The sequence below is a fragment of the Trichechus manatus genome, unplaced genomic scaffold, assembly GCF_000243295.1.
Source record: "Trichechus manatus latirostris isolate Lorelei unplaced genomic scaffold, TriManLat1.0 scaffold00043, whole genome shotgun sequence".
NCBI lineage: Eukaryota > Metazoa > Chordata > Mammalia > Sirenia > Trichechidae > Trichechus > Trichechus manatus.
This window is the reverse complement of record NW_004443979.1, coordinates 4,464,241-4,486,048: the sequence shown is the minus strand read 5'-3', so window position 1 is coordinate 4,486,048 and position 21,808 is coordinate 4,464,241. Positions and strand designations below refer to the sequence as shown.

General features: G+C 39.1%; 1 protein-coding gene and 1 pseudogene across 1 annotated transcript in view; one reads left to right on the top strand and one right to left on the bottom strand.

Moving 5' to 3' along the window:
- Nucleotides 1-3,954: 3,954 nt before the first annotated feature.
- LOC111820579 (uncharacterized) overlaps nt 3,955-21,808 on the bottom strand; it is a 35,590-nt gene continuing 17,736 nt past the window's right edge. Inside the window, 2 exon segments of the mRNA XM_023731446.1 lie at nt 3,955-4,046; nt 4,049-4,081. Coding sequence (XP_023587214.1) covers nt 3,955-4,046; nt 4,049-4,081 — 125 coding nt within the window.
- LOC101352969 (eukaryotic initiation factor 4A-I-like) lies at nt 13,801-17,177 on the top strand (annotated as a pseudogene).

Below are 21,808 nucleotides of genomic sequence, written 5' to 3'. Positions count from 1 at the left end.
TTAAACTATCAACAACAGTATGGAGCAATGTTGAGCAGGCAGGGCAGACATTTCTTCTGGCATGTGTACCTTCTTAACCACCTGAAATTAAACCAGATGAGCCAGAAGAACCTCTCTCCGGACACAAGAGTGGCTTCCTTATGCTTGCTATTCACTAATGCTTTTAATGATATTGGCTAAAATTTATTGATCTGTAACTTGGTTCCTGACTTTGTGATACATATTTTTATATGGATTATCCCACTAAAACTCACAACAATCCATCAGTCAGAATGAGCTAGGTGATGCTCAGTAACAAATCACCCCACAACCTCTGTGACATAACACAACTGAAGTTATTTCTTGCTCATTCTACACGTCCAATATAGGTCATCAGGGTGGCTCTGCTCATCATTGTCATTCAGAAACCCAGGCTGAAAAGACTTCATCTCAACATGTTCTTCCACCGAGGCAGGAAAAGTGAGTGAGGCAAATCACATACTGATTTCTAAAGTTTTTGTCCAGGAGTGACACATATAACTTCTGCTTACAATCATTGACCTTAAATCTTACTGAGTGGAAAAAAATGCCTGGAATACTTTGGAGGGACATGCTTTATCAAATATGAGAACATATCATAAAAACACTAAAAACAAATCAGATATTTATATAGGAATAGACAAACAAATCGGTAGAACAGGAAATAGAATCCAGGTGTAGATCCCAATATACATGAGAATTTAATATATGACAAAGATAATATCCAATTTAGTGGGGAAAAGGTAGATTATTTTTAAATGGTACTAGAAACAAACAAGTTGAATTTATATAAAAAATAATTTCACTTGGGTTAAAAACTTAAACATAAAAATAAAAGAATAAAAATAGTCCAAAAATACATGATGGGGAAATCTCCATAAAGCCATATACCTAGAAGCTGTAAAAGAAAAGATACACATATTTAACCACATTAAAATATGTATTTCAAATGATAATAAAAAATAATGATAAATTTAGAAAAAATATTTTAACACAGATGACAAATACAAGATTAATGTACAATGAGCTGTTTCAACATACAACCCAAAATAAAAACTACTTGCAGAGGAGCAAAATCAGATAGCCTACAACTTTATGGAAAGACATTTAAGCTCACTAGTAGTTAAACGCATTGCCACTGAGTCGATTACGGCTCATAATGACCCTACAGGACAGAGCAGAACTGCCCCATAGGATTTCCAAGGAACAGCTGGTGGATTGGATTCGGACTGCCAGTCTTTTAGTTGGCATTGGAGCTCTTAAGCACTGTGCCACCAGGGTTCCCACTAGTAGTTAGGGAAATGGAAATTAAAGTAACGATGAGGTCTAAATCAATCAGTCTGGCAAAAATAAGAAAGAGCAATAGTACCCATTTTGGTATGGCTACAAAAGGAAAATGGTGTTCTCCTTATTGCTGGTGGAAATGAGAATTGTTACAATCTTTTTGAGAAAACTGACAACATTTATTAAAATCAAATAGCCACATCCCTTTAACCCAGAATTCTCACTTCTGAAAATCAATCCCATAAACATAAAAGCCCCAGGACGCAGGGACACATGTACAAGGAAGTTAATCTCAGCGTTGTTTAATGTAACAGAATACTGGCAACAAAGTAGATGCTCAAAGGGAGTGGCTGAATAAATCACTGGTACCTCCATACTCCATACCACCAAAGAAGCAGAAAATGAAGTAGAACGATATCAGTTGACTTGGAAGGATTCTCCTGAGGTAATTTGTAGTGAAAAAAGGAAAACACAAGTAAAGAGTGTATAATAGATCCTAATTTTTTTAATGGCACGAAATCTATATGCATGGGAATTCCCATAATAATATGAATATGGATTAAAAAACATGGAAAGATGCATGTTAGTTTGATAAAATGGATTACTGTGAGGGCAGGACCAGCAGGGGAGAAGGGGAGGGAGGAGGAGTCTTATCAAAAGGAAAAAAAATAGTCTGCACAAAAAATCCCAATATGCATACCATTTATTGATTAATGCAAAGATTTAGCTAGAGTGTATATGTACAAATAATTTCTAAATGTAATAAAAATATAAATCTGATCATATAAAAATAAAGACTATATTCCCAACTTGGCTATGATTCAGGCTTTAGATTGAGGGAGGTCAATCACTTACCCCACTAAGCACTAGAAGGGACTTAAACTAACAGGACTTACCACCTGATGGCAGGTGCTTCCCAGGGGTAGATGGTTTTCATGAAAGGATTCAGCTGGGTGTTTGATGGCTCTCCAAATCACGTGGATCTACCACCAATCAGAGCCACCCTATTCTGATTCTTCAGGTTCTTTGCCAGAGGAAACAGTCTCACACTCCCTGCTATCCACCTGTCCTGAAGGCTATGCCAATTGGCTCAGTCATCAACCAGGAGAATAGCTTCATTATAGTTGCTATTAGTTAATAATTTAAATAATGATGGCTTAACTTTGGGTTTTTTCTGATTGATAGGGGTCTGGCAAACCTATCTAGGAAAAGGTTTGCGATGAAACTTGGTGTACATCTTTGGCTGAACCTTCTATAGGAACAAAACCACTTATTTCAGTGGTTTTCAAACTATATTTTAGCATGGAACCCTATTTTTCAAAAGAAATCTTATACACAGACTCAATATTTCTATATCTAAATTTATATCTATACAAATAGATATACCAAAAGCGAAACCAAACCCATTGGCGTCGAGTTGATTCTGACTCATAGCAACCCTATAGGACAGAGTAGAACTGCCCCATAGAGTTTCCAAGGCTGTAAATCCTTAGGAAGCAGACAGCCGCAACTTTCTTTCTCAGAGGAGCTGGTGGGTTCAAACCGTCAGCCTTTCGGTTAGCAGCTCAGAGCTTAACCACTGCACCACCAGGGCTCCTCGAATAGATACAGATACATTAAAAAAAAAAAAAGAGTAGATCTGTCCTGGCTGAAGTGAGAAAGGGAAGTACAGAGCCCGCTCCCTCAGGCTTTGCCTCAACCTCCATACTGGGCTCCTGCTTCATTTCCCTCCTGCCCCTCCACCTACCCTGCCCTGCCACATAGTACCCCTTAATGCACCATTGAGAACAGTAGTCTACAAAGAGTTTGAAAGCCACCAGTTTGAATGAATATCTCCTTTTAACAAATATGGAAACAAAGGCTTGATGACTGAGTCATCTTGTTCTTTATTATTTGAAATCCTTCCTGCAGAAATTAAGACCTTTTTATTTCTTGTTAGTCAATTACTCTGTACAGTCTTTGCCCAAATAATTTTACATAAATTAAGATTATGATTCCTTGGTGTTCTCTCCTTATAGTTAATTCACCATAATTTAATTTTGTACTCATATAATTTTATTTCAACAAAATAACTTCTGAGAAAATATAAATATTTAGTAAGCAATGGAAACCCTGGTGGCACAGTGGTTAAGAGTCCTTCTGCTAACCAAAAGGTCAGCAGTTCAAATCCACCAGATGCTCCTTGGAGACCCTGTGTGGCAGTTCTACTCTGTCCTATAGGGTGGCTATGAGTCGGAATCAACTTGACAGCAATGGGTATGGTTTGGTTTGGCTTTCCTGTTACAAAAAAGAAAGTTTGCAAAAAATATTATATTGATTTTTATAATTACAAGCCTAAATTTTGTTCATGTTTATTATAAAGACACACAGGTGAACTGAAAGAAGATATCATTACACATTGTCAAGTGAAATATAGATCTCCTCATCCAAACGTAGACATGGCTCAATTAATATAAAGCAAAATCTAAGTCTACTATAGAGCAGACATGTAGTTATTGATCTGGAATTGGCATGATGACAAACTACTCTGAAAATCTTCCTCTTCCCAATTAAAGTGTCACTCTTGAACTGATTGAAAGCTGTTTGATAAGTATACATTTTCAAGATGGTGTGCTCAGCTGGGGGTCTTTTTATTAAACTGAAATTCCATCATTAGCTTTGACTAGCACCAGCTGCTGTATAAATTCTGTATTGATGTAGACCTCCACTGGTGTTCCAAATATTGCAGGTGAATCTCTGACTCTAAAGTCCTCAATTATGCAGTATGAATAATTAACATCTGATAAATGCAGAATAGAAAGGACTCTCATTAGAAGACACAGTACTAGGGTCACAATCCCACCTCAGCTCCTCACAACACTGAACCAAATGGGATTTTAGTTGTAAATGAAGTGTTTTTATGTCTCTCCACTTCTTAATTTTTCCCTATACCTGATCAGAAGTGGAAAAGTTAGGACACAAAAAGAAGTGTTTTAGTCTTACATCAAAGTGAAAGACAGAATTCGAGCTTCAGCACATTCTCACTGATGCTTACCTGAACGTTGTAATTCCAGAGGAGCATGCTGGAACAGAAAATCTTCAATTCCCTGGCATTTGGGGCTCATACTTGTCACGATTTTTCTCCCTTCTAAATAGTTTCCAGTCCCTCACTACTTTAACACAAAAGAGAAACTCTCCTATTTGTGTATCTAGTATTATTTCTGTCATATATGATGAAAATACAGCACAAAAGAATTACAGGAAAGTTTCTTCTAAAGTTGAATTTATAAAAATGTCTTCTTTGTGTACTGTCTTAGTCATCCAGTGCTGCTACAACAGAAATACCACAAGTGGACGGCTTTAACAAAGAGAAATTTATTTCCTCACAGTTAAAGTAGGCTATAAAAGTCGAAATTCAGGGCATCAGCTCCAGAGGAAGGCTTTTTCTCTCTGTCGGCCTTCATCTCTTCAGTGTTCCACCGGACTAGGAGCTTCTCCACACAGGGACCCCGGTCCAGAGGATGCACTCTTCTCCCGGCACTGCTTTCTTGACGGTATGAGGTCCCCCTGTCTCTCCGCTCACTTCTCTCTTTTATATCTCAAGAAATTGCCTCAGGACACAATCTAATCTTGTGGATTGAGTCCTACCTTATTAACACAACTGCCACCCATCCTCCCTCATTAACATCATAGAGGCAGGATTTATAACATATGGGAAAATCACACAATACCAGGAATCATGGCCCAGCCAAATTGAAACACACTTGTTTGGGGGGACATAATTCAATCCATGACATGTACTAGGTGTGCCAAGTGGGACTATTTCTAAATGTGGTTGTTATATTTCAGGAGGTGTGTTTTAAACAATGATAAACTTGATCCATGAAATTATGAAATAAATTAAAATGGAACATGTCATAATAGTGCAGTGGTTAAGAGCAGAATGTTCTACAGTTAAACTCCTGAACCTCAGTTTTTTCATCAGTAAAATGGGGATAATATTAGCATCGGCCTTATGTGGTTATTTCCAGCCCTAAGTGAGATAATGTATATATGGTATTTAGTATAACACAATGTATTAGCTTTCTATTGCTGTGTAAACAAATGACCAAATACTTAGATCAACACCCATTTATTATCTTACAGTTTCCATGTTTCAGGAGTCCAGGCATGGTTTAGATGGTTCCTTTGCTTAGGGCCTCACAAGGCTGCAATCGAAATGCTGGCTGGGCTGTGTTCTCATCTGAAGACTCAAATGGGGAAGAATCTTCTCCCAAGCTCACTCAGGTTCTTGGCAGAACTCACTTCCTTGCACCTGCAGGACTGAGGGTTCCAGCTTCTTGCTGGATGTTGGTTGGCAGCTGCCTCACCACATGGACTTCTCCAACATGGCCACTTATTTCATCAGGCCAGCAAGGAGAGTCTTTAGAGGAAATCTGCTAGCAAAACAGAGTCTTATATTAGGTAACATAATCACAAGAGTGACATCCTATCACTTTTGCTGTATTCTATTGATTAGAAGCAAGTCATAGGTCCTGCCTGCACACAAAGGTGAACACCAGGAAGCAGGGATCATTGGGGCTACCTTAGAGTCTGTCTACCACATATAGTAAATGAATGAATAAATGAATGTGTGAGCAAATGAATAAATGAATGAATGAGTGAATGATGAACCTGGGTACCAACTTGGGTGCAAGCGGGGTAAGCCATAGACTCCTTGGATGTTAAAAAACATGGGAGATAGTTCTAAATACAGGATAAACAGGTACACAATGGACTCTAAAGGTAACTTCTCAGTTGAAGTCTTAACACAAGTGTTAAACTTTGTGAAAATAATGCATTGAAGAGTTAGCTACAGGCCCTGGGATTTGAGGCCCACAGAATGTCATTGTAAGATATCAAGGATGACTGGGGAACAAAACCCTAAGGGAAGAAAAGGGCTCTGATTCCCACTTTAAGTTAATCATTTTGTTTCAATTGGATAAAAAGGAGATATCACAAATGAAATAAAATGGTTAAATACAGTCACATAAGTTTTTGTAACTTTTAAGCAATAAGAACAACTAATGATAAAAACAAAAGAAAAATATTTACCACAAATGGAAAACAGAGCTATCATCTCCAAGACATAAAAATTTATTCAAACATACATAGGAACATTACCAATGCCCCTAAAGACATGATTATGTGATTCATGAAAAGGAAGTAAAAATAATAAAATAAAATTGAAGAAAAAGCATAAATTTAACATGGATGGGACAGAGCCTTACAAACAACAATTTTAAAGTACCCGTCTGCAATTTTTATTTTACTAGCTGATTACTGTAAGGTGAGAGAGTAAACAGTAAAATAAATTGTGTGAGTATTATTCACTAAGCACTTGGAATAACTTGAAACTGACCTAAGCAGATGGAGATTTGATAATAATTAACTCTCAGTCAGTGCTAAGAGAGCTAGTATGGATGTCTGCAGTACCCAGATAATCAGAACCTTTCTTTTCAGACCGTAGGTTCATGATACCATGAAGCTAACAGAGAAAAAAAGGAAGTACTTAAAATTCTTTCTAATTTACTTCCAGTACCCTAGTAGCTGTAAAATAGTAAAACAGATACAGATCAGACTCAGAAAGAACAAGAAAACTAGGTAAAGGGACAAGATACTCCACAGGAAGGTAATCTACCCAAGAATGAATTCAGTGCTTTTATTTCAACAAGCATTCTGTGACAACACTTGGCTTCTGAAGACCTTCTTGTTTGTGACTGGGCCACTGGATACAGCAGGGGAAGCACCATGCCTGGCACAGAGGTAGTGAGACAGGTAGGTGTTCAGCTCTTCCTGCTCCCTTGCCTGTTCTAGATAGACAGGGGATATTAGTTTTGATGCCAGTTTTGATAAAGTGACCAATATGTTTGTCCACGTGTCATCAGATCTCTTCATGAGTAAGTTATGGTATATCTCTTGTCATGGCCAGAAATGGAAAGGCTAACAATTAAACGAGTTCATAGTAAGCATTCACTAATACTTGCTGTTGTTATTGATGCTATTTTTGTTTCCACGTGAATGAGGCAGACAAGGATAAGCTTGTTGCTGGAACCTAGATGAGCTCTCTTATGGTGTGGGGAGGGCAGACACACGTGGGACAGCTGCAGTGAGGGTGGTAGGGGAGGCCCAGCCAGATGAGCAGTCCTTGAAGGTGATGATGACAGACAGGCAGCAGATGGTGTCTGGGAGGTCTAACAGCCACAGTCAGGGCCTGTGGTTTCCAAACACAGCTCCAGGTTGACTAGCTATGGGAGATCATGTAAGCTCTTCAAATAATGCCACCCACCACCCCCTCTGATTAAGGGCAGGAGTAGTCTAGGACCTGAGGCAGGGCTAGGGGACAGGGCAGTGGTATGGCATTACATGACAAAAGTGGGCCAAAAAGGAAGACGAGGAGAAGAAGTTAGAAAATGAAACAGGCGGTAGTTACAGTACCTTTCTGAGAACAGCCAGTTGTTATCATGCACTGCAAGAGAGGAGGGAAAAGGCTACAACAGAGACCTTCAGCGGGGAAGGAGCAGAGCAGTGGCATCCCTAGGGGGCTGAGAGAGTGCAGACTGCACCAGGTGACACTGTCGAAGGGGGTGATACCAGAATGACTGTCTATAAAATTTTTATGCAGCATTTCAGCAGAAATTTATTATTTTTAATAAAAACATCCCTGTAGTTAGTTATAATAACAAAAATGTTTTTCGTGCAATATACCTGCAAGGCTAAAACTCTACGCTAATTTACTTTTTGAACCTTCTAATGCACTCCAGTCAAAGCTCTCATTATTACCCAATTACAATGACACTTCAAATCACATGGTTTCATCTGCCCACGCTACAGGCATGCACTGTTGTTTTGTTGCTGCCAGTGTTTTTTTAGTCGCTGATTTTGTCAACTTTTCTAGTGTTTTAGCTACAATATTGTGGTAATTAGTATTTGTGAACATATACAAAACATTTTTTGAGAATGAAGTAGTAATTAAAGGAAAAGAAGGAGAAAAATCAAAAAAGGCTTCCACTCAGTTACTAACAATGTTGGAACACAATGTAGAAAGATTTTACAAAACAATTTTGTTGTTAGTATTTATATAATCTAAGAAATATTACATTTTAGCAATTTACAACTATATTTATCACATATTATTCTATGATTAAAATTGGTAATAAACTTACATGCATAACAATTATTGATCACATAACTCTTTGCTAACGAAATAGAGAAATTGATAGTTTAAAATATGAGGTGGGGGAAATGCTATGTTTCTTGATACATGCTTAGAAATATAACTTAAATCTTAAATTCAGTTTTTAAAAAATTTAGTCTTTTTAAAATTTCTTTTTAAAAAAAATCAATGTCTTGCAAGTATTTATCTGACTTTAATGAAATTTTCAGGGTTTAAGTTTGAATTATGGTTTAAAAAAATAGTGACACATTAAAAAGTGAGTTGGCAAAAGGCACTGATTTCGATGAAGTCATTCACAAGTTCATAGCTTTGAAGGCCAGGAAAGGAAAGTTCTGATTTAGTCGAGATGGTCACTAAGTGCTGAAATGCTTGTGCATGTGTTCCTATTTATTTTTATGGTATTATTTCATTTGTGAATATATTTCCATATGCATTTGCCTACAACTTCTACATTATTTGGACCATTATTGATTATGCAAATCTAATCCATTATTGTATCTAATGTAATGGTAAAGTTTAACGTTAAAATGGACATAACTTGATGTAGTTCTTAAACATTTTTACTTCGAATTCTACTGTTTTCTTCCCGAATTTTTACTTTAGTCACATGAAGCTATGTAAATATAAATACATTTATCCATTGCTGTCGAGTCGACTGACTCCGACTCATTGCGGCCTTATAGGACAGAGTAGAACTGCCCCATAGGGTTTGCAAAAAGCACCTGCTGGATTCGAACTACTGACCTTTTGGTTAGCAGTCTCAGCTCTTAACCACTGTGCCTGCATATGATATTGTAATTTAAAGGTAGAATTTTAATTTTGTTAGTTGTTTATGTCACTACCATTACCATTACATTCAGTGATATACGGGAATTATGATTTACAAGTAACATTAATACAGAAAACATTACTAAGGATTCTGTACGGTCTGGTATGGGAGGAGGTCCATTGTGGTAGGGGGGATGATACCATGAGTTATCACACTGGGTGACACTAACCCTAGTGATGCCACTGGAGCAGACTGTACATTTGTTATTTACATTTGGCCCAGGTGAAGGCTGGGTGTTTACAGTTTATGTAATAAATGTACTTTGGCCCTGACCCTTTATATGTGATTACTCTAGACCCATTTGGAGGTCCATGCATGTGGTAGCTTTAATAGTTTTTGTCTGCATTTGGTGAATCTAAAGCATGCAAGCTTGCATCAAGATGTCTTTCTTGTACTGTAAACTTTTGGTACACAGGGGTTAGACCTATGTAGTTCTCTCTGAACAGTGTACAATACCATAAACAATTAGATGATTAATGTTTTTAGGATGAAGATGATGATGCTACTTACCAAAGATAAAAATGAATGAGATGAATAAAGTCATTCTTTTTTGTAACAATAGAAATGGAACTTGAAAAGTTAGCTCTCTGCTGGTGAGAGAATAGCAGTATCATGTTGTCATGGATTTAATTGTGTTCCCCAAAAATATCTGTCAACTCTGCTGGGTAATGATTCCCAGTATTGTATGATTGTGTACCATTTTGTAATCTGATTGGATTTCCTTATGTGTTGTAAACTCTATCGCTATGATGTAATAAGATGGATTAGCAGCAGTTATACTGATGAGGTCTACAAGAACAGATAGTCTTAAGCCAATCTCTTTTGAGATATAAAAGAGAGAAGCAAGCAGAGACAGACGGGAACCTCATACCACCAAGAAAGCAGTGCTGGGAGCAAGAGCGTGTCCTTTGGACCTGAGTGAGGTTCCTGCGCAGAGAAGCTCCCAGACCAAGGGGAGATTGACCACACGGACCTTCCTGCAGAGCTGACAGAGAAAGCGTTCCCCTGGAGCTGACACCCTGAATTTGGGCTTGTAGCCTACTAGACTGTGAGAGAATAAATTTCTCTTCGTTAAAGCCATCCATATGTAGTATTTCTGTTACAGCAGCACTAGATGACTAAGACACATGTCCAATGCTGAAAGTGAAACTAGCTTTCCTATTTTTTAAAAAAATATTTACTATTGTAATCCAGCCTTTAGGAGACTAGTATAAGGAAATAATCAGCAATGTGAACAAAGATTTATGTAAAAAGATATAAGCGCCTAGAAGCCTAACTATGGGACAATGGCCAAGTGAAGTTTGGTCCATCTATAAGATGGAATATCTACCAGTCATCAAAAGTCATATGTAATCATTTTAATAGCAGATGGGAATTTCTTACAGTAAAATAGCAAGTGGAAAAAATACATGCAGTATGTTTTCAATTATATTTTTCTAAAACATAAACTGGAAAGAAATACACAAAAATGCCAAAAAACAATATTTAGGGGTGAGTCCTAAATGATGTCAGAGAAATGGCTTAGAGATGAGCAATAAAGAAATAGGATGTGTCAAAAGGAACAAAGTTGAGTGAAACTTAACATTTTTTAGAATATCTATTACATGAAAGCAATGGGCTAAGCATTTAACATTATTAATAATTTTTTAAATAATTAAAGACAAGCATTGGAATAAGGCTACAAGGAGGAAAGAGCCTCTTTCCTAAAAAAGCATACTCTGAGTGAAGTCTGAGTGAGTACACAAGATGACTTGGGCACAGCTAGGAACCCATCACCTTTGCTGACAGCCGAATATGACAGTGAATATGAGCATAAGAACAGAGTTTGGGTGTAGGCATTATGGACATATATGGGAAGAGGAGGTATGCAAGACATTAGGCCAGTTTCTGCTAGTTCCTAAACCTAGATACTCATCTAGAATTCCACGGGGAGCTTTCTAAAACTACAGGTGTGCAGCTAAGAAGGCACAGGCCAAAGTTACCATATCAGATTGTAGGTAAGGACAAAATGAGACAAAATAGGGGAGGGGCAGCGCGAAGAGAATGGAAGGAACTAAGAAGCCATATGCAGGCTTTGTGCTTGGTACTTTATATGGGATTACTCATTTATCCCTCTCAGCAGTGTTCCATAACAAATATGGTTTTCCCCATCTATCCCTGTCAACAGCGTTCCATAACAAATATGGTTTTCCCCATTTAACCCCCTTCCTCATTCCTTCTCTTGCTTGCATTTGTAACCTTTATCCTTCTACTGACTTCACTCAGCAACACTGAAACATGTTCTTCTTCATCCCCTACTCCCCTTCCAGCTAAGCTGTCCTCCCCTTCAAAGCCCAAATTCTGTAAATGGTGAACCATACACAGTCATTTCCTCATTCCCAGGCATTGCTCAACCCACTACAATCTGGCAATTGTACCCACCATCTTTCTAAAATTGCTCTCACCAAGGTCACCAGTAGCCTCTTCATTGATAAAATCAGTCGTGTCCTTCTCATTCCTTATCTTACATGACTTTTTCGCCACTTTTAACAGCTGAGATATAGTTTTATAGGCACACGTCTAGCTACCTAATGGACATCCCACAGCTTCTTTAAACCTCAAATTCCATATGCTCCAAACTGAACTCATCTTTCCTGCAAACCTACTCTTCTTTGATGTTCTCTATTTCAGTAAATGGCACCACCTCCAAAGTTTGTGTGGCTTTAATCAGGCTTTTTCCCTTTCATTTATTCCCAAAGTGCAATCGGTCACCAAACCCTCCTAGAATATTCAAAAAATATTCTGCTCCCTAACTCCCTCTCAAATCTGATGTCTGCTCTTCTCTATCCCTATGCCACTACCCTAGATCAGATCACAACCATCAGTCACCTAACCTCCTGGTCTCTGGAATGTCTTAATCTGCATCCCTTCACTGCACCACCACCATCTCTACTGTCCCCTGAAATTCAGTCGAGTGATCTTTCTAAAATACAAGTCTGATGATGTCAGTCCCCTAATTAGAAATTTTCCATAACTTTCTCTTGTCCCTAAAATAAAGTCTAAATTTGTTTAAATGGCTTGCAAGATCCCTTTCAAGCTTTATCTTCAGCAATTCTCCCTCTGCACACCACACTCCAGCAATACTTCTTTCAGTTTCTCTGTTGTAGGTACTCTCTTCTCTCTCTGCCTGTTTCCAGGGCCTGAAACACTATTTCCTGACTTTTCTTATGGTTAGGACCTTCCAAACCTGTAGGTCTCGGCTCATAATCGCTTCCTCTGGAAAGGCTTCTCTGACCCCCAAGTCCAGGTTATATATCCTTCTTATGGGTACCCATTGTATTGTAAATGCTTTCAAAACCCACTTCTACTTAACCAGCTCACTTGATACACATCATTTCCTTTGTAAAACAGTCTGACTAAAGCCCTGGACTCACCAGTACTCAAAGCTGGTAAGCTACTTTCCAGTACCCACTTCTTTTGCTCCCTCTAGTTGAACTGAAATTGTATGCCTGCCAAGAATCGGAAGTGTTTCTTCCAAATGTATTTTATGCCTGTTTTACTTGTTGTTATGTCATTCAATGAAATATTATATAGATTCATAAAATATGAGTATATAAAGTTATTTCTATGAAAAATTATGTGGAAAAATATAAATGTGAGCTGCTAAACATTGCTGTCACATTAGGTATAGATGTGACAGCCATAAATGGAAAAAAATCATTAAAAAATCTAAACAGATTCTACTTTCAGGTTGATTTGCCAGTGTCTAAGTTCTCACTCCGGTTAAAAGAAATTAAAACTGAAAATTAAAAAAAATGTATTATGGGTGTTGTTTATGTCAGAAATATGACCTGAGAATTAGATTATTAGACACATACCTTGGCCCTACATCAAAAGATTGACAGATTAATGTACATTTATATGTTTTAGGTTGAGATAGAACATTTAAGGCACATAGATAACATTTTTTATGATTCTCTACTTTTACTGACTTTTTAAACTGATCTATCAACTACTGGTCCAACTCAGGTTGTGTAAGTGAGCTTCTGCTGTCCTTACAGCTCTGTATTATAGTTGCTTCTTTAGTTGTCTGTCCCCCAGCCCCAGACAGTGAGCACTTTGCAGGCAGAGACCATGTTCGAGCCGCTCATCCATGTGTTTACAGCACCTGGTACAATGCCTGGCACATAATGTGTTCCATATTTTTGGAATTAATTAAAAGTACCAAGAGGCTGAGTAATTTGTCCAAGCACATACAGCTAGTATATAGTGAGTCACAATTTAAACCTAAGACTGACTCACGGCACACTAAGCAGAAAATGGGGCCTATTTAGGAGGTGAATGCAGACAGTAATCATACTAGAGTTAATACAGAGGAGACTTACTATGTGCCTGTACCATTCTAAGTCCTTGACAGTACTACATCATTTAATCCTCCTAACAGCCCTGTAACATAAATGCTATTAGCTCGTAAATTCTAGGGTGGGAGTCAGGGATGCCTGAATCCACTCCAAGTATTACAGGAAACCAGAGGAAAGCTTTGAGCCCAGGAGTGGCTTGGTCAAATGCCTGGAAAAGACTATCATTTTATCATGTAACAACTTGTAAGACTGCTTTTAGGGAAGAGGAAGTGAGGTATGCTGTCCAAAATGGAGCCTTCTCTAGAGTTTGCCCTCCTCTCACCAAACAAGGAAAAGTCTTGAGATGTGTCTCAAAGGTTCTTCGTTAAAACTCTTGCAAAAGATGCCATTTTTATGCCTTTTTTGCTCTGTTGAGTATCACCGTGTCCTGCAAGCTCAACCATATCTACTGTGAACTGAAAGATTGCTCTCTACTTGCCCGGCCCACTGCATTCAGGCATTTCTGTGCATCTCTTGGGTACCACTGCCTCCTGCACAGGCACCAGGCCACCTGCCCCTCTGCTGGGTATCACCACTGCATGCTATGCTGGGTGCTGCCACTGAAACCTGGGAGCACAGGCAGTGCTGTTCAGTGGTCTGTGGCACAGTGGAGAATGCCTTTCCATTTACTCTTTGAATCAGACATTACTAAAGCGATGTTGGCTGGCTTTCCTAAGTCTTACAGAGGCTTGGGTGAAGATGGGTCTTCTGCTTTTTATTCACAGTCCTCTCTCTTTCCTAGGACCCAGAACTAAGTAATCTTGAGGTATTTGGCATAGCTGCTCTGCTCCTACACCTAAAGATTGATTATTGGGCAAGGATTGTCCCACTTGACACCCTCCTCTCCCTTTAAAAAGGTCAGATGATTCTGAATTCTACAAGTGAACACCTTTTAGCCTAGAGCTGGAACTTTGCCTGACTTGCACTCAAGACCAAGTGTGGGAAATGGAAGTGAAAGAAAAGCAATTTAAGACCCTGTAAAGGATGAAATTCATGATTTGGTGAAGCTTTGATAATAAAGGCTTTTAGCATTAACTTTTGTTCTCAGTTTCTCTGAAAACTTTTGTGTTTTACTTAGAATATTAAGGAGCTGTGTGCAAGGAAATAAAGAAGATATGAGAAGTGCAATTTTAAAATCCAGAGGCTTAATATCTGTCCGTGTTCTACCCTTACAGAAATTATACCACTGGAATTTTACTCTTTAAAGCCTTGGTTAAAGTGTTTTTTTTTTTTTCCTTGAGTAATGAAGAATACTGTAATCGGCCCTTTTGTGGGGTGCAGACCAGAACCAGATGGTGCCCAGCTACCACTACTGACCGCTGTGAAAGAGATTAAAACATAAGGTCCTGGACAGAGTGGGAGAAAAATGTAGAACAAAAAATAAAATTCACAAAAAAGAGCAGACTTACCAGTCTGACAGAGAATGGTGGAACTCCTGAGACTATGACCCTAAGACACCCTTCTGACCTGGAACTGAAGCCATTCCCAGGGACTACCTCCCAGCAAAATAATAGACAAGCCCATAAAATAAACAATAACACCTGAGAGGAACATGCTTCTTAGAATAACCAACATAAGAGATCAAAAGGGCAATATTTGCCCAAAAGCAAAGACAAGGAGGCAGGGAGGGGTAGAAAATCAGGACAAAAGGGGATGAGGAAACCACGGCAGAAATGGGGAGAGTGCTGACACATTGCAGGGAATGAAGCCAAGGCCATGAAACATTTTCTGCACAAATTATTGAATGGGAATCTAATCTGCTCTGTAAACTTTCACCTAATGCACAATAAAAATAAACAAATAAATAATAAAAGCATATAGAATTACGTTCATTTTTTTCGGGGGGGGTGTTTTTTTTCTTTTCTTTTCCCAATCCACCTAAGAACACTACTCTTATCCATATAGTTCTTGTGGACTGAGCAGGTAGTAAAAAGTTAGGGATCTAAATTAAAATATTTGTCTAATAACTGACTTCCTCTAATGTTTCTTTACATCTTGACATTCATCTTCATTATCATCCCACTACAAACATATGAATAGGACTTGAAGTTTACAAATCAATTCTAGACACACTATCTCTCTTCATAGTTACCCTATGGGGGAGCTATTGCTATCCTTACTTCATTGAGTAGGAATTTGAGGCTCAAGGAGGATAAATAACTTGCCTGGGATCTCACAGCTAGTTCAGATACAGAGCCAGGACTTGATCTCAACTCTTCCAACTCTACAGTTTTTATTGTTTATTACACCACGTTGCTATTTCATTTGCTTATTTGCTAGATTTTAGTAGTAGTGGTCCTGATGGGATGGAGCACAAAGTCATCAAGAGTAACTGGAATGAGATTGTTGACAGCTTTGATGACATGAACCTCTCAGAGTCCCTGCTCTGAGGCATCTATACCTATGGTTTTGAGAAGCCTTTTGCCATCCAGCAGCAAGCCATTCTTCCTTTTATCAAGAGTTGTGATGTGATCCTTCAAGTTCCATCTGGGACTGGGAAAATGGCCATTTTTGCCATATCAATTCTGCAGCAGATTGCATTAGATCTAAAGGTCACACAAGCCTTGGTCCTGTATCTCACTAGAGAACTGGCTGAGCAGATACAGAAGGTGGTAATGGCATTAGGAGATTACTTGGGTACCTCCTGCCATGCCTACACTGGGGGCATCAACATGCATGCTGAAGTGCAGAAACTGCAAATCGAGGCTCCTCATATCATCGTGAGTACCCCAGGCTGTGTGTCTGATAAGCTTAATTGAAGATGCCTGCCTCCCAAATGCATCAAGATGTTCATACTGGATGAAGCTGATGAAATGTTAACCATGGATTCAAGGACCAGATCTACGGCATATTCCAAAAGCTCAACACAACACCCAGGTAGTTTTGCTGTCAGGTGCAATGCCTTCTGATATGCTTGAGGTGACCAAGAAGTTCATGAGGGACCCCATTCAGATCCTTGTCAAGAGGAAAGAATTAACCCTGGAGCGTATCTTCCAGTTCTATGTCAATGTGGAACACGAGCAGTGGAAGCTGGATACACTGTGTGATTTGTATGAAAACTTGAGCATTATCCAGGCAATCATCTTCATTAACACCCAGAGGAAAGTTGATTGGTTCACTGAGAAGATGCATGCCCAAGATTTTACTGTCTCCACCAGGCATGGAGATATGAACCAAAAGGAACGAGACACAGTCATGAAGGAGTTCCTTTCTGGTTCTAGCAGAGTACTGATTCCACTGACTTAGTGGCCGGAGGCATTGATGTGCAGCAGGTTTCTTTATTTATCAACTATGACCTTCCCACCAACAGGGAAACTATATCCACAGAATCAGTCTTGGTGGATGTTTTGGCTGTAAGGCTGTGGCTATTAACATGGGGACAAACAAAGACAAGAGGATTCTTCCAGACACTGAGACCTTCTACAACACCTCCACTGAGAAGATGCCCCTCAATGTTGCTGACCTCATCTGAGAGGTGTTTTCTATCCTGCTACCTAGCCCTGGCCAGGGTTCAATCCTGGGGGGCTGAGGAGAAGCAGGAGGGTGGAGGGAAGGGAGCCAAAGGATGGACAGCTTGTTATTTTTTTCTCTTTGAATAAATGTCACTTTTTGAGGCAAAAGAAGGAACTGTGAACATTTTAGACACCTTTATAACAACCTGCAATATGCAGATGACACAACCTTGCTTGCTGAAAGTAAAGAGGACTTGAAACACTTACTGATGAAGATCAAAGACCACAGCCTTCAGTATGGATTATACCTCAACATAAAGAAAACAAAAATCCTCACAACTGGACCAATAAGCAACATCATGATAAGCAGAGAAAACATTGTAGCTGTCAAGGATTTCATTTTACTTGGATCCACAATCAATGTCCATGGAAGCAGTAGTCAAGAAATCAAATGTGGTGCATTGGGCAAATCTGCTGCAAAAGACCTCTTTAAAGTGTTAAAAAGCAAAGATGTCACTTGGAGGACTAAGGTGCACCTGATCTAAGCCTTGGTATTTTCAATCACCTCATATGCATGCAAAAGCTGGGCAATGAGTAAGGAAGACTGAAGAAGAATTGATGCATTTAAATTATGGTGTTGGCAAAGAATATTGAATATATCATGGAGAATGAACAAATCTGTCTTGGAAGAAGTACAGCCAGAGTACTCCTTAGAAGTGAGGATGGTGAGACTTTACCTCATGTACTTTGGGCGTGTTATCAGAAGGGACTATTCCCTGGAGAAGGACATTATGCTTGGTAAAGTAGAAGGACAGCAAAAAAGAGGAAGACTCTCAAGGAGATGTATTGACACCGTGGCTGCAACACAGGGCTCAAACACAGCAACAATTGTGAGGATGGCACAGGACCAGGCAGTGTTTCTTTCTATTGTACACAGGGTCACTATGAGTTGGAACTGACTCAAATGACACCTAACAACAACAACAGTGGTGGCATTTGGTTTGACTTAGAAAATCTTAAACTGAACCTTTGAGTAGCTAACTTTTCCACACCCCAAAGTCCAGCGGTGCAAACTTCATCTGAAAGGAGCCCTCCTATCTCATTCCCCATCTGTCTTCCACTTAAAATCAAAGCACCAAACCTTAAGTAAACGTCTTTGAAAATAAAAATTAGCTTTTAAGTTCAGGCAGAGAGAGAGAAGAAAGTCCTTAGAATTTTCTGTGTATTATGGTTAGTGGCAAGGCAGCCAACATCTCTCTCCAATCACTAATGTTTAAAAAATTATTCAAAAATATGCAGTATGAACCAAATGCTCTGTTAGGAGGAAGCCAATCTAACCAACAGAGGATTAGGCAATTTCCAATGAGACATTCAGAATAGCGGGCTGGGTTGATATTCTAGATCGGAGACTTTCAAACCTGTGAGGCATCTTGCTTCAGTAAGCACAAAAGAGCTAAGACAGACATGTGGTTCAGAGATGGTTCAGAGATCCCAAGTTTAGCCATGGAGGACAGGGAAAGGAGGTGTGCAGGTGTTCTTCAGCACCCAGGGATAGGGTAAAAATACAGGACACCCAGTTACATTTGAATTTCTAATAAACAACAAATACTTTTTTTAGTATAAGTATGTCCCCTGACATATTTGGGAAATATTTACACTAAAAAGTTATTCATTGTTTATCTGAAATTAAATTTAACTAAGCACCCTGTATCTGGCAACCTTACCCTAAGGGCTAATCCACAGGGCACCCCCTGGGCCAGGTGCAGAGAATGCTTCCCCGAGACTATCCCTGACAAGACAAGTGCTGATATGAGCAAGTCTGAATTAAGTCCTTGGTTGTATATATACATCTTTTTCATGTGTTTTATCATCCACTTGGGCCTATTGTTTTTGATTGAAAATCTCTATAAACTGTGCCTGAATACCACAGCGTTAATCACAAGCCTCCTGAGGTATTTTCATATTGTGTGTAATAAATGCCCATACACTTAAGATTTAGCGTTAAGAACTACTCACCACAATATTTAGTTAAAATTACAAAAGGAGTACAAATTAAGCCATCGTTTTGTTAAGGTGTATATTATAAGTCTTACTTAACTTCCCCACGTTCTTATATGTATGTTTGTATAACTGTTGTGTCAAGACTTTCACTGATAAAGTATTTCAATTAGCTTCCAAAAGAAATACATTTAAGGAGTTAGAACTGATGTACATTTGGGCTAAATACCTATAATCAGAGTTCTTTCTCACCTGAGTCCCTCTTACTGATGTTATGTAACAAGTGGCCCTGATTACTAGCGATAGCTCACTTAACATGTTCACATTTTGGTGGTAATCACATAAAAATAAAATAATGACTCACTAGTACTTTGAAAAAGAAACCGATACTAGGTTTAAGCTAGATAAGTTATGTGGTCACTTTATCATATCTGGAAGTCTCATTCCTAAATCACCAGGATTTTTCAAACCCTTTTCCACAGGACCGATTTGTGACCAGCTGAGAGACTAAATGACGTTGGGAGGAGGGGAACTGTCAGCGAAAGAAAAGTGAATGGAAGGTGTTGAGTCACCTGTCTTCATGCTTCCAGCCACTTGCCACTAGCTTCCTGGAAGCAGGTCTTATTGTCTGGGTGTAGTTGTATGGGTAACCAAAAAAAACCAAACCTGTTGCTATCGAGTTGATTCTGATTCATAGTGACTCGACAGGATGGAGTAGAACTGCCCCATATGGTTTCCAAGGAGCAGCTGGTGAATTTGAACTGCTGACCTTTATGGTTAGCAACCAAGCTCTTAGCCACAGTACCACCAGGGCTCCACTTCAGGCATACGGGTAAAAGCAGCTAAAATCAGGTCTTTGAACCAGTTCCTTTTCATTTGACCCCCTGCTGAGAATTTGCATTTCTAACAAGTTCCCTGCTGAGAATTTGCATTCCACCCCAGAGATACTGAATCAGAATCTACATTTTAACAAGATCTACAGGTGATTCTTATGTATAACTTCCTGGGACATTATTAGAAACGCAAATTCTCAGCAGGGAACTTGTTTGAAGTGCGAATTCTCAACAGGGATTCCAAACAACAGAACTGGTTCGAAACCCTGGCTAAAATGAGGTGTAAAGGCAGTGGCAGAAGTCAAGAGTAAGAGATACAGTGCAGAAATACACAGAGAAGTAAAAGCCCCTCTCATCCACCGGTGACATTTTGTTGTTGTTATTGTTGTTGAGAATATACATAGCGAAACATATACCAATTAAAGTGTTTCTACATATACAATTAGTGACATTGATTATATTATTTGAGTTGGGCATCCATTCTCACCCTCCTTTTCTGAGTTGTTCCTCCCCCATTAAAATAAACTCACTGCCCCTAAGGTTCCTAGTTAATCTTTTGAGTTGATGTTTTCACTTTGATCCCGTATAGATGGTTCTTAAAAGAGCATAATGCTCAAGGCAGACATTTTTTTACTAGTTATGCTAAACTATTGTTTGGTTTTAAGAAGACTTCAGAGGATATTTTTGGTTTAAGGTTTAAAGATTATCTCAAGGCAATAGTTTCAGGGGTTCATACAGCCTCTATGGCTCCAGAAAGTCTGGAGTCCATGAAAATTTGAAATTCTGTTCTGCATTTTTCCCCTTTTGATCAGAATTCTTCTAAGAATCTTTGATCAAAATGTTCAATAATGATAGCTGGGCGCCATCCAGTTCTTCTGGTCTCAGGTCAAAGGAGGCAGTTGTTCATGGAGACAATTAGCCATACATTCCATCTGCTCCTTCTATTCCTGACCCCCCTTTTTCCTCTGTTGCTCCAGGCAAATAGAGACCAATTTTAGTGCTTTGGATGGCCACCTGCAAGCTTTTAAAACCCCAGGCACTACACAATGAACTTGGAAGCACTAATCACATTATTAGGCCAATTAACTTGTATATCCCATGAAACCATGATTCTAAACTTCCAAACCAAGGAACCAAATTCCATGAGGTGTTTGGTTGTACATAAGCAGCCTCTGTTATTTTTTTGTCATTGTTGTAAATTTATATGTGATGGTTAAAGTTGTGTGTCAACTTGGCTGGGCTAAGATTCTTAGTAGTTTGTCAATTATTTAATGATGTAGTTTAGCAGTTATATAATGATATAATTTGGCAGTTGTGTAATGATGTAGTCATTCTCCATGATGTGATCAAATGTGATCAGCCCATCAGTTATAAGGGGAGTTTCCTTGGAGGTGTGGCCTGAATCCAATATATATATGGACATTCTGGCAAAACTTGATTTCTTGATGTGGATCCTGCATCCAGCTCATCATCATCTGACCTCTGGTTCTTGTGACTTGAGCCAGTGGCCTGCCGTATTCCCTGCCAATCTTGGGTTTGTTACCCCTGTAGCTATGAGAGCCAGGAGAAGTATCTAGCCAGATGCCTGACCCATGCACTTGGGACTTGCCAGCCTCTACAATTGCATGAGCCACACGCACGTACACATATATATAAGACTAAAAACTAAACCCCCTGCCATCGAGTCAATTCCAACTCATAGCAACCCTATAGGACAGAATAGAACTATCTCATAGGGTTTCCAAGGAGCAGCTGGTGGAATTGCCGACCTTTTGGTTAGCAGCCGAACACTTAACCACCACGCCACCAGGGATCCATAC